Source organism: Nerophis ophidion, linkage group LG14 (genome assembly GCF_033978795.1).
Source record: "Nerophis ophidion isolate RoL-2023_Sa linkage group LG14, RoL_Noph_v1.0, whole genome shotgun sequence".
NCBI classification, from domain to species: Eukaryota; Metazoa; Chordata; class Actinopteri; order Syngnathiformes; family Syngnathidae; genus Nerophis; species Nerophis ophidion.
In genome coordinates, this window is record NC_084624.1 from 43,085,248 (window position 1) to 43,099,927 (window position 14,680).

The window sequence follows — 14,680 nt, forward strand, 5'->3', positions numbered from 1 at the left end:
TCAACTCTAAAGTCCTCTTCCGAAACTTTTCCACCCACGACTCCTCCATGACCTCTCCCAGCCTTTAAGTACATGAGCAGGGTGGTACTTTTTTTTTTTTTTTTTTGTAGACATAATGTTACACGCTGCCGGCAAGTTGGAAATATCACACAGACAGCGAAAGCAGGCAAAAAAAAAAACATGGCTGACAAGTCTGATAAACTAGTATAGTTTGTTATTTTTACCATGCAGTTGCTTTATTTTAAAGCAGGGGTTACCAACCTTTTTGAAGCCAAGAGCTACTTCTTGGGTACTGATGAATGCAAAGGGCTACCAGTTTGATACACACTTAAATAAATTGCCAGAAATAGCCAATTTGCTCAATTTACCTTTAATAAATAAATCCAAACACATATATATATATATATATATATATATATATATATATATATATATATATATATATATACACACACATATATATAAAAAGGGTATTTCTGTCTGTCATTCCGTCGTACATTTTTTTTCCCTTTTATGGAAGGTTTTTTGTAGAAAATAAATGATAAAAAAAGACTTAATTGAACGGTTTAAAAGAGGAGAAAATACAAAAAAATAAAATGTTTAAACATAGTTTATCTTAATTTTCGACTCTTTAAAATTCAAAAATGAATAGAAATACCAGCTAATTCGAATCTTTTGGAAAAAATAAAAAAATAATGTATTGAACATCATTAGTAATTTTTCCTGATTAAGATTAATTTTAGAATTTTGTTGACATGTCTTAAATAGGTTAAAAAACAATCTGCACTTTGTTATAATATATAACAATTTGGACCAAGCTATATTTCGAACAAAGACAAATCATTATTTCTTCTAGATTTTCCAGAACAAAAATTTTAAAAGAAATTCAAAAGACTTTGAAATAGGATTTAAATTTGATTCTATAGATTTTCTAGATTTGCCAGAATAATTTTTTTTAATTTTAATCATAAGTTTGAAGAAATATTTCACAAATACTCTTCGTCGAAAAAACAGAAGCTGAAATGAAGAATTAAATTAAAATAAATGTATTATTCTTTACAATAAAAAAAAAATACTTGAACATTTATTTAAATCGTCAGGAAAGAAGAGGAAGGAATTTAAAAGGTAAAAAGGAAATGTGTTTAAAAATCCTAAAATCTGTTAAGATCCGTACTCTGATTTTCTCATATTATTGTTTATTGTTTCCATAGTTGTATCACTCCGTCATTTTACCTCTTTTTTCCTGTTTGTTCCGTCACCATGGTCACTCATTAGTTCACCTGCTACTCACGGTCCTGCACACCTGCTACAAATAATCACCTTCTCTTTATAAGCCTTCCTCTTTTCATTCTTCTGCCTGGGACTCTAATTTGTTTATACACAACGGTACGTCTGCTTTGCGCTTTTGCTTACATGCAATTTCTGTATTCTCGCGAGCTCTCACGCTGCGCAATTTTATTCATTTTTAGCTCTCATGCTAAATGTTTTGTTTTCCCCTTTGTGTGCCTATGTGCCAGTTTAGTTTACTATTTGTTTGTCCTAGCTTTCATGCTAGCGTCTTTTGTTTGCATTTTCTTAGCGCCAGTATTTTTGTTCTGCAGCACCTTTTTGTTAAAAAAATCTTTAGTTCATACCTTTTGCTGCGTTGTAATTTGACGCATCCTCGAAGTAACAATTTGGCATCACAATGCCGCACAGGCGTAACGAAATCCTTTTTAAGGTTGTATTTTTTTCTATAAAATTGTCTTTCTGAAAGTTATAAAAAGCAAAGTAAAAAAATAAATGAATTTATTTAAACAAGTGAAGACCAAGTCTTTAAAATATTTTCTTGGATTTTCAAATTCTATTTGAGTTTTGTCTTTCTTAGAATTAAAAATGTCGAGCAAAGCGAGACCAGCTTGCTAGTAAATAAATAACATTTAAAAAATAGAGGCAGCTCACTGGTAAGTGCTGCTATTTGAGCTATTTTTAGAACAGGCCAGCGGGCTACTCATCTGGTCCTTACGGGCTACCTGGTGCCTGCGGGCACCGCGTTGGTGACCGCTGATCTAAAGCAATAATCTCTGATACTGAAATGAAGGCTCCTGTCTAAATGTAGAACCCTAATCCCATAATGTTCATAGATCACATTCTTGTTTGGCCTTCATGAAGTCTAATTTACTCAGAGTGAACAACACTATAGCGACACACACTTATTTGATAAATGGTAAATGGTTTATACTTGTATGGCGCTTTTCTACCTTCGAGGTACTCAAAGCGCTTTGACACTATTTCCACATTCACCCATTCACACACACATTCACACACTGGTGGCGGGAGCTGCCATGCAATGCGCTAACCTGAACCCATCAGGACCAAGGGTGAAGTGACTTGCTCAAGGCCACAACGGACGTGACGAGGTTGGTTCTAGGTGGGGATCGAAGCAGGAACGCCGTCCCCGTATTTTCTACACAAAATGATTATTTTAAGACAGACAACACAATTTAAGTCTCTGACCTTTACCTTTTTATTTAATAACATGACAGAGTGAAGGGGCTCTCATTTTGATCAAATAATCATCCCTTCTTGTGGTCCCGCAGCCCAGTGGGCACGAGACATCAATACAACCTTGATTATACATACTTGTCCTTTAGATTTATTATGCAACATTGTTTCAAAGTCGGTTTTGATTGATTGATTGAAACTTTTATTAGTAGATTGGACAGTACAGTACATAGTTCGCAGTGCCTCACCTGCCACCAGGTGACTTAACCATGAGATGTTCCAAAATGAAGTGATAAAATAAAATAAGTTTTAATATTTATCTTTTGGTTTATTCTTTCTTTGTGATTTTGGTGTGGTCCCTGTATAGTTTGATCATTTTCATGGTCAAAATTGCGGAAATTCCGTGTTTCCTGATCAAAACAATGCAGCAGATGAGAAGTGAGGCAGACACAGGTGGTGCCTCCACGGCTACACACAGTGCGTCTTGGGCGTGAGTGCGAGGGGGGGGGGGGGCATGCTGCCACGTGGAAAAGGCAGGTCTTGAGGCAGCAAGTACCTCTGCCTCAAGGTAGGGGGTGATATATTGTCAACTTGCAGTTCAATGCCTTAGAAGTACTCTGACTCGCCACACTGGGAGAAGTGGGGGCGCTCAAGCTAGCAGACACAGGTCTCTCCAGCTATTTTTTTTTCATTTCTTTTTTTTTTTAGCTGTATTAATAACAAACATGGCATTTTTATTAGAGTTTGTGGGTGTATTTGTCAGATGCGAAAATATTGTTTAATTTATTGGAATGAAATTGAATTAAATGAATGTTTCTGCCAATATGGAGGATTATATACTGTATCCAAGATTAAATCCATCTCTAAACTGGACTTTAAGACAAAATGAATGCGATCATACAAAGTACGTTTTCATGGAGGATAGCTATTGCTGCTTCAGATACAAATACAGAAAGGTAATATACACTCACAATTCTTTATTTATTTAGTTAAAAGCAAATGGGACCAAAAAGTTCTTAATAAGAACTTTATCAAATAGTTTTTGGACCCATTTATCATGTCGTAATATCATTATGATAATGTTATTATGAAAGCGAATAACACCCTATTTTTCCCTGTAACTCTAATGTGCAACCTAAATCAACAAAGACTAGAGCTGCACATATGAATTTAAGTAAAAAGAAAAAAAAAAGTATGTATGCCTCATCTGGTGTTTAGTTCACCGCACGTCACTGATAGTTCGTACAATTGACCACTAAATGCTAACACCCGTCGGGGTGCACGTTAATCAATTTATGGTAGTTGTATTTGTAAACTGAGACAACGTTAAAGTCTAATGTTGCATCTGCGATGTCAGTTGGGAAATGACCAAATTTCAATGGTTTAATCAACATCACAACCTAACATTGAAGAAACGTCGTCCAAAAGTCCGCACAGTGTGTAGACAGAAAAGGGAGAACTGACGCATTTTGGCTTAAAAACTAACGATAAAGGTGAAGTTATAACACTGAAACACCCTCAAGAAGAGGTGCTTTAAGACATAGCTAGCTAGTTAGCGGCTAACATGCGTCCGCCATCGGCAGTGTTTTAGCGACTTCTAAATTGCTAATCCTCGCTTCCATGGCGACAAATAAAGTATGTTTCTTACAAGTACCATTATCACTGGAGGACGAGGAATAGCTAAACATGCTTCACTACACACCTAGCTCACCGGCATCAAAATGTAAACAAACGCCATTGGTGGATCTACACCTGACATCCACTGTAATGATACTAAGTACAGGAGTGTATCTCGGCGATACTACTATGATTACGTCAATATGTTTTGGCATCACAACATCTTTTTTCGTTTTTTTGGAATGTATATTATGTTTTTAAACTCAGGAAATATTTCCCTGGACACATGAGGACTTTGAATATGACCAATGTATGATCCTGTAACTACTTGGTACCGGATTGATACGCAAATTTGTCATATCATCCTAAACTAATGAAAAGTATCAAACAACAGAATAATAAGTGATTAGGACATTTTAACAGAAGTGTAGATAGAACATGTTAAAAGAGAAAGTAAGCAGATATTAACAGTAAATGGACAAGTAGATTAATAACTCATTTTCTACCACTTGTCATCAAAAGGGAACATTATCACAATTTTTGAAGGGTTAAAACCAATAAAAATCAGTTCCCAGTGGCTTATTTTGTTTTTCGAAGTTTTTCTCAAAATTTTACCCATCACGCAATATCCCGAAAAACGGCTACAAAGTGCCTGATTTACACCATCGCTATATCCACCCGTCTATTGTCCTGTGACGCCAAAAGCAAACATGGTGAATAGCACAGAAAGGAATAGCATAGTAGCTCGGATTTGGACTCGGATTTCAGCACCGGAAGCGATTCAACAGATTACACGTATTGAAATGGATGGTTGGAGTGTGGAGGCAGGTACCGAAAACTAAGTTAAAAAAAAAACATAGGCTTTTGAGCCATTTCACGACAGACAGCGGCCCGGGAGGAAGCGCAGATTAATTCGGCGATCGCCTTCCAACCAACGATTGGTATGTGTTTGTTTGGCATTAAATTTGGGTGGAGGGAAAGGCTGGATGCAAATATAGCTACAAATGAGGCATAATGATGCAATATATACATACGGCCAGCCTAAATTGCATGTTAGCATCGATTAGCTTGCAGTCATGCTGTGACCAAATATGTCTGATTAGCACATTAATCAATAACATCAACAAAACTCACCTTCGTGATTTCGTTGACTTTATCGTTGGAAATGCATCTGCTTTGAGTGTCGCAAGATATCCACACACTCTTGCCATCTCTGTTGTAGCATAGCTGTCGTCGGTATAGTTTGCGGAACAAACGTGGGACTTTCGCATCTTTTGACCACTGTTGCAACTTGAATCCGTCCCTGTTCGTGTTGTTACATCCTCCGACAACACACCGACAAGGCATGATGTCTCCAAGGTACCGGAAAACAGTCGAAAAAACGGAAAATAACAGAACTGATTTGACTTGGTGTGTGTAATGTGTTTGAGAAAATGGCGGATTGCTTCATGTTGTGACGTCACGGGTGAAAGGTCATTGCTCCGACAGGCGAACAATTGAAAGGCGTTTAAATCGCCAAATTCGCCCTTTTAGAGTTCGGAAATCGGTTAAAAAAACATATGGTCTTTTTTCTGCAACATCAAAGTACATATTGACGCTTACATAGGTCTGGTGATAATGTTCCCCTTTAATAATTTTGACCAAATAGTAGAATGGAAAATGACACAATATGTTACTGCAAATGTCAACAGGCTAAATTAGCCTTTGTCTGCCTACTTACTAATAAAACACAAGTTGTCTAGTGTGTTCACTATTTTATATAGGGACAAACTTGCAACGAGAAACAAAATGTTTAATGTACCTTAAGATTTTTTTTAAAAATAAAGCCAACAACAATGCAATTTTTCGTGGTACCCTTTCTTTAGAAAAGTCCCGAAAAGTATCGAAATAATTTGGGTATCGGTATCCGTTGTGGTGAAGAAGGAGCTGAGCCGGAAGGCAAAGCTCTCAATTTACCGGTCGATTTACGTTCCCATCCTCACCTATGGTCATGACCTTTGGGTCATGACCAAAAGGATAAGATCACGGGTACAAGCGGCCGAAGTGAGTTTCCTCCGCCGGGTGGCGGGGCTCTCCCTTAGAGATAGGGTGAGAAGCTCTGCCATCCGGGAGGAGCTCAAAGTAAAGCCGCTGCTCTTCCACATCCAGAGGAGCCAGATGAGATGGTTCGGGCATCTGGTCAGGATGCCACCCGAACGCCTCCCTAGGGAGGTGTTTAGGGCACGTCCAACCGGTAGGAGGCCACGGGGAAGACCCAGGACATGTTGGGAAGACTATGTCTCCCCGCTGGCCTGGGAACGCCTCGGGATCCCCTGGGAAGAGCTGGACGAAGTGGCTGGGGAGAGGGAAGTTTGGGCTTCCCTACTTAGGCTGCTGCCCCCGCGATCCGACCTCGGATAGGCAGGAGATGATGGATGGATGGATGGTAACGGGGCAACACTAGTGGAAACAAGAAAGTAAAATAATATCACGCCCCGTCCACACTCAAATCTGGGCTAAATTGTAAATGTCAGAAAAAGACGAGTTAGCTGTTCAGAAATACAAAATGCATCTACTGTGGATGAGAAATGCAGGAGTTTAATATTCCAGGAAGTTAGCCGGGGGTCATGTTGACTGTCTGCAGACTCCAGCAAGTGTTTAGCTTCATTTTTCTTTCTCGGAGTTGAGCTCCACTGCTCAGACTCTCCGGAGACTCCTAAAGGCCAACGACTCTGCTACCTGCTCTTTTCCTCTTGCTCTTCTTTCTCTTCTCTGAAGTGTTTCCTCGGTGGACCTGCACACTCTCTGCTCTCACTCACCTCAGGGGGCGCTACCTCCCCCTTAGTGACAGCAGGTAGGTTGTAGTCCACAGAGATAAAGACAACAATCAACAAATCCACTATCTGGAGCATAGTGTTGTCCCGATACCAATATTTTGGTACTGCTAAGAAAATTATTTGGGTACTTTTCTAAATAAAGGGGACCACAAAAATGTCATTATTGGCTTTATTTTAACAAAAAATCTTAGGGTACATCAAACATATGTTTCTTATTGCAAGTTTGTGTCACCTTTGGGTCGCATCTTTATGCGCAGTCGTTCTCCCAGGGATGCATACGGACCAGGCGTTCAGGTAAAAACATGATTGAATCTTGAACAAAAACTCAGAGGTACAAAAAACGGAAAACAAGGCACAGGAACAAGGTGCCGATTGCACTTGAAGCTAAATACTTAGCATTAACTATAGCCTGGGACACTCAGGGAACTGTGGCATGAAACTAGCAATTAGTGCTAGGTCTATGGGATCATGTTTTGTTTTGGTCATGTTCGGTTTTGTTTTTTGGACAATCAGTTCCTGTTTTCGCACTTCCTGGTTTGTTTTGTTACCATAACAACTCATTAGTTTTCACCTTATCCTCATGTCACGCCCCTGTCCTCCTGTCTCACACTTGTTTGCACTAATCATGTCCATTATTTAAACCTGTAGTTGCCAGGTGCCATGCCATGCCTGTTAACCACACTGTCCATAGTTTCCCTCTGGTCCATGCCACGTAAGTTTTTGGTTTTCTTTATGTCACAGTTATTTAAGTTTGTTTCTTTTGTCCATAGTCATGCCTTTGTGCTAGTTTTTGTTTTATAGCCAAGTTTTGTACTTCCGCCCTCGTGCGCGCCTTTTGTTTGCCTTTTTTGTTGCGATCCGTGACTCGGATCTTCACATATTATTGTTTATTTTTCCATCTTTGTTCTCATTCTCCGTTTGATCCGTGTATTTCCCGTTTAGTCCATCACCATGGTTACTTATTAGTTTCAGCTGTCACGCCCGGTTCCTGCACACCTGTTCTCTGTTAATCACCTTCCCTTTATAAGCCTTCCTCTTTTCATTCTTCTGCCCGGGAGACTCTAATTTGCTCTCATGCAACAAGTGACGATTGCTACTTTTTCTACGTTTATTCTCGCTAGCTCATATGCTAAGCCACCTGCCTTTTCTTAGCTCACATGCTAATTGTTTTTTGTTTTTACATATTTGTGCTTTCGTGCCAAGTTTAGTTTTCTGTTTGCATTTCCCAGTTTTCATACTAGCGTTTTTGGTTTGCATTTTTATTAGCTCCAGTATTTCTGTTCAGAGCTCTATTTTTGTTAAATTAATATTTTTTAAGATCTTACCTTTGTTGTGTTCACGTCAACGCATCCTCGAGGGAATCGAACCCGGCACCACGATGCCAAACAGTCCTTACATTTTTGAGTTATAGTGTTAGAAATAAATATGTACTTACATTCACGTCTTGCTCGTGCCAACTTTCATTTGCCTCGGAAAAACAAAGCACCCCATAGTTCAAGTCTTGACAACGAGATGCTGCTGCCAACAGAATCACCGCACTTCTGTTGTTGGTCATTTGTAATTTATCGTCGTCGGAGATCATGGAGCAGCCTCAGGCAAAAAAGAAAGATTTCCGCCGCGTAATAATAACCAAGAAGAGAAATCGTCTAAAATTGAATATGTTGGAGGAACTGTTTTTTAAAAAAAAAATAAAAATATGTAAAAAAATTCCGAGTCCACAAGCATCCTCATTCACAACATATTCTCTTAGATTTCCATGTTAGGATACATGTTCACATTATTTATTGACTGTATCTAAAATAGATAAAAATCATTTTTTATTTAAATGAAGATATGAAATAATCCTAAATGAAATACAATTACTTGGTTTATATTATTGTATATACTAGGTCGGGGGTCGGCAACCCGCGGCTCTCGAGCCGCATGCGGCCCTTTAGCGCCGCCCTAGTGGCTCTCTGGAGCTTTTTCGTTTGTTCCTTTTTTGTGTTAAGATTAAAATATGTTGTTACCTTCACGCCATGTCCGTTCCAATCGCTTTGCAACACGGGAAAACCAACCACACCATAGTCCACATTCTGGGTGTCTCATTCAGTAAACAAATTTAAAATTCCATTCCGTTTTTTAAGGCGGTCTGTCATAACATTTTTAGCATTTAATCAGACATTATAGTGAGGTTTTTTTTTTATTAGTGTTCCTAAAAATAGATATACCGGCCCCCAGACACACTGTTGTCTTTAAATTTGGCCCCAGAGTCAAAATAATTGCCCAGGCCTGGTTTAGTGTGACAGGCGAAAGTTAAGTCTGAGAGAATGTGGTAGTTTCTAAAGTAACTAATGTTTCTGTGCAGCCTGGTAGCAAATGCGTCACAGACTGGTAACGGTCCCTGGACCGGTGGTTGGGGACCACAGCTTTATGGACTTGGGAACAGAACAGGAACATTCCCAAAGTATTCCAACACAATTTTGTAGCATGCAATTAGACTTCCATGCAAACAGTGAATATAATATGATTTATACTGTATATCTTAATGCTTTGTTTTCTGTCCACAGATGTTTGTGACAGCGCGTTGGTGTCCAATCTGCCGCCGTCAGCCTTCCGCAGCTCTTCCCAGCTGTCCAGCAGTCACGCTCCGGTCTTCGCCAAACTCAACAGGCGAGACGGTGAGCTCATCATTCATGTCGAGTGACTCCAAAACAACCTTGATGATGCTCAATATTGCCGTGCTGCTTTGTAAAGAAATACAATGATGGGATGGATCCGCTCCCAAACATCCTCTTTCATTTATCACTGTTCTGCCTAAGGACGGTGCGGCTCAGGTGGTTGAGCGACCGATCAGAAACTTGAAGGATCCTGGTTTCGAATCCAGCTTTCGCCGTCTTAGTCACCGCCGTTGGGTCCTCGGGCAAGACACTTCACCCACCTTGCTCCCAGTGCCACCCACACTGGTGTAAATGTCCCTGAAATGTAGATAATGGCTTTCTCAATGTACAAAACCCAGAACCAAAGAAGTTGGCACGTTGTGTAAATGGTAAATAAAAATAGAATACATCCATCCATCCATCCATTTTCTACCGCTTATTCCCTTTTTGGGGTCACGGGGAGCGCTGGCGCCTATCTCAGCTACAATCGGGCGGAAGGCGGGGTACACCCTGGACAAGTCGCCACCTCATTGCAGGGCCAACACAGATAGACGGACAACATTCACACTCACATTCACACACTAGGGCCAATTTAGTGTTGCCAATCAACCTATCCCCAGGTGCATGTCTTTGGAAGTGGGAGGAAGCCGGAGTACCCGGAGGGAACCCACGCATTCACGGGGAGAACAATGATGTACAAATCCTTTTCAACTTATATTCAATTGAATTGACTGCAAAGACAATATATTTCATGTTTGAACTGAAAAACAACTTTATTTGTTATGTTTGACTAAGAGGAGAAGAGACGGCAACAGACACCAGGGGGCTGTAATGTTCAATGATTTATTATATAATATATATAATAATACTATATATACATATATATATATATATATATATATATATATATATAATACATATGATACTAATATATGTATATATATATATAATAATAATAAACAATACTAATAAACCAAGAGCGTATGTGTGTGACCATGTGTGTCGATTAGCTGTTTTACCGTAAATGTTGAATGAGGAAGCAGACAAAGCCAAAGATGTCGTAACTTGGACTGTGGTGTGGTTTGTTTTCCCGGAATGCAAAGGAAGGTGACGGGACATGGCGTGAAGGTAAAAACATATTTTAATTTACCTATAAAAAAGGTGCAAACTAAAGGCGCGCACAAGGCGGAGAACAAACTTGGCTAAAAAAAAAAAAAACTACCACAAAGGCAAAAGACTTAGGACATGAAAAACTCGCTAACTGTGAGTTGAATAAACAAAAATTACGTGCAGGGGCATTAAGCATGAACTGTGGCATGAAGAGAATGAACAGAGCATGGAACAACAACAATGACGCCAGCCCGACTGCCTGGCAACTACAAGCTTAAATAATAGTGACATGATTGAGTCCTAAACAGATCAGGTGCGTGAGTCCAAATGAGTACAGGTGAGACCAATGGGTTGTCACGGAAACAAAACAAGGGAGTGAAAAAACAGGGAACTAATGGAGTCTTGAAGTAACATAACACAACTAAACAAAACATGACCACAAAACATGACAAAAGGGCAACACAGAAAAGATCCGAGATTCGCCTGAGGTCCGTGGGGCAGAGAGAGGCGTCAGAGTCCGGGGGCGAGCAAGTAGTCGAGGGACGAGGGAGGCAGTCAGACTCCAGAGGGAGATCCAGGGAGAAGTGAGACGCACACAGCTCACTTTCAGGGCGACGGAGGGTAGGTACACCATTGAGAAACTACATTCCGGCGAGGGAGGGCAGGTTCTGCAGGCTTAAGAAGACCAGGAAGATCATCACCGACAGGTGCGCTGATTTCAGATTGATTGCAGCCGGTGGAGTGATGCGTACAAGAGAGGAGCGGCCCTGGGCGTGTCCCGAGGTGCGCTCTGCTGCTCTCATTGAGGAATGCGCTTTGGCATGTGCCCGGGCCGTGACATTATTTCTTAAATAATTACTCATTTACAATTAAATGCCAGGGTGTACCCCGCCTTCCGCCCGATTGTAGCTGAGATAGGCACCAGCGCCCCCCGCGACCCCTAAGGGAATAAGCGGTAGAAAATGGATGGATGGATGGGCAGGAACACACTGCAAAAAAGTTGGCACAGTGACTTTTTTTACCACTGTGTTACATGGCCTTTCCTTTCAATAACACTCAAAAAACGTTTAGAAACTGAGGAGACCAATTTCTGAAGCTTTTCAGGTGGAATTCTTTCCCATTCTTGCTTGATGTACAGCTTAAGTTGTTCAACAGTCCGGGGTCTCCGTTGTGATACTTTAGGCTTCATAATGCGCCACACATTTTCAATGGGAGACAGGTCTGGACTACAGGCAGGCCAGTCTAGTACCCGCACTGTTTTACTATGAAGCCACGCTGTTGCAACACGTGGCTTGGCATTGTCTTGAAATAGGCTGAAATAAGCAGGGGCGTCCATGATAACTGTCAAACTGTGGACTTTGAGGCAGTTTTCTGTGTGGATTTTTTTCCTGAGATGCAAAAGAACTGGACTGGACATGGCGTGAAGGTGAATACATGATTTAATTCTTACTTTAAAAATTGCAAACAAAAGGCGCGCACAAGGCGTAGACAGACTTGGCTAGGAAACAGAAAAACATCAACTGAACTATGGTCATAAAAACAAAAACACTTACGGTGACGAGAGCAGAGCAGCATGAACTATGACATGGCATAAAACAATAAACATGGCATGAAGCAGAGTGATGACGCCAGGACGACCAACTGAAAAACCAGCCTTAAATAATAGTGACATGATTGAAACAGGTGTGTGAGTCCCATGAATGAGGCAGGTGATACTAATGGGTCGTCATGGTGACAAAACAAACAAGGATACGTAAAAAAAAAGGGAATTAATGGAGTTTTAACCAAACAGAACATAACTAAACAAAACATGATCACAAAACATGACAATAACGTTGCTTGGATGGCAACTCCACTGGTTTTGGAGTTTGTAAATCACTTTGAGTCACTTGAGAAAAAGAAATATAAAAACATAATGTGAAGTGAAGTGAATTATATTTATATAGCGCTTTTTTCTATTGACTCAAAGCACTTTACATAGTGAAACCCAATATCTTAATTTTTACATTTAAACCACTGTGGGTGGCACTGGGAGCAGGTGGGTAAAGTGTCTTGCCCAAGGACACAACGGCAGCGACTAGGATGGCGGAAGCGGGGATCAAACCTGCAACCCTCAAGTTGCTGGCACGGTCGCTCTACCAACCGAGCGATACCTTAAGATGCCACTATGGGCAACGCAAATGTTATATGGTGGAACGACTTATGTTTTGGAATAATGACATTCAGACAGCTTAACAATAACAAAAGTGTATTTGTGTTTATTGAACATTTGTTCAGAGTGCTTTGATCAAAGACAATGATGTGGACTACCCATGAGAGTATTTTACATGCTCAGTGGCCTTGTGGTTAGAGGGTCCGCCCTGAGATCGGTGGGTTGTGAGTTCAAACCTCGGCCAAAGACTATTAAGGTCCATTATATCCCTGCTTGGCACTCAGCATCAAGGGTTGGAATTGGGGGTTAAATCACCAAAACGATTACCGGGTTCGGCTGCTGCTCACTGCTCCCCTCACCTCCCAAGGGGTAAACAAGGGTGTGGGTCAAATGCGGAGGTTAATTTCACCACACCAAGTGTGTGTGTGACAATCACTGGTACTTTAACTTTTCAACTTTGGTTTTGACGACAAATGTGTATTACCAGATGTCTCTCACGCAACTTACTTGAACATTTAGAAATCATCGCATGCTTGTGCTCGGCGAGTATTTGTTTTCGTCACCTATTTGGAGACATTTCTTGTTCATAGTGGGGTCATTAGTCCATACTTATAGTATAAGTGATATACAACTTTATTTACTCAAGGCTCATAACTTCAAATACTTGACCTGTGGTTAAAAGTTAATGTCAAAGTCCCAACGATAGTCACACTAAATGAGGTGAAATTATCTTCTGCATTTGACCCATCCCCATGTTCACCCCCTTGAAGGTGAGGGGAGCAGTGAGCAGCTCGGGACTCATTTTGTGATTTGACCCCCATTTACAACCCTTGATGCTGAATGCCAAGCAGGGAGGTAATGGGTCCCTGTTTTATAGTCTTTGGTTTGAACTTATGACCTTCTAGTCTCAGGGTGGACACTCTAACCACAAGGCCACTGAGCAGGTCTGGTGTTCCCCTGGGTTCTCTACTACGTCCATTGTTATTTAGCCACCCTTTTGGTGCTTACAGGCGAGCATTGTCTAGGCAGGCCAGAAACTCTCTGCACGTGTGCCCAGAGAGAACATGCAAGCATAAAGTAATCTTGAAAATCTGCAGAGAAGCCACACACACAGTGTGGTTGTGATTGTTGTCAAAAGGTGCATCAACAAAGTATTGAGCAAAGGCTGTGAATATTTATGTACAGTCGTGATGAAAAGTTTACATACACTTGTAAAGAACATTATGTCATTGCTGTCTTGAGTTTGTTGTTTGATGAGTTGTCGGATGTTTGTTTCATCTGACATCACATGGACAAAGATAAGACCTTCTGGAGGAAAGTTCTGTGGTTAGATGAAACAAAAATTGAGCTGTTTGGCCTCAATACCCAGCAATATGTTTGGAGATAGAAGGTGAGGCCTTTAATCCCATGAACATCATTCCTACCGTCAAGCATGGTGGTGGTAGTATTATGCTTGGGCCTGTTTTGCTGCCAATGGAACTGGTGCTTTATGGAGAGTAAATGTGACAATGAAAAAGTAGGATTACCTCCAAATTCTTCAGGACAACCTAAAAGCATCAGCCTGGAGGTTGGGTCTTGCGCGCAGTTGGGTGTTCCAACAGGACAATGACCCCAAACACATGTCAAAAGTGTTAAAGAAATGGGTAAATCAGGCTAGAATTAAGGTTTTTTAGAATGGCCTTCCCAAAATCACTGGATCGGTTCGCAGCCGAGTGTGAAGCGACCGGAATGAGAATCAGCACCTCCAAGTCCGAGTCCATGGTTCTCGCCCGGAAAAGGGTGGAGTGCCATCTCCGGGTCGGGGAGGAGACCCTGCCCCAAGTGGAGGAGTTCAAGTACCTAGGAGTCTTGTTCACGAGTGG

General features: G+C 40.8%; 1 protein-coding gene across 3 annotated transcripts in view; it reads left to right on the forward strand.

Moving 5' to 3' along the window:
* LOC133568706 (contactin-associated protein-like 4) overlaps positions 1 to 14,680 on the forward strand; it is a 284,727-nt gene that overhangs the window by 93,607 nt on the left and 176,440 nt on the right. For all 3 annotated transcript variants that reach the window (XM_061920807.1, XM_061920808.1, XM_061920809.1), the window contains exon 2: positions 9,467 to 9,577. In XM_061920807.1, coding sequence (XP_061776791.1) covers positions 9,467 to 9,577 — 111 coding nt within the window. The remainder of the gene's footprint in view (positions 1 to 9,466; positions 9,578 to 14,680) is intronic.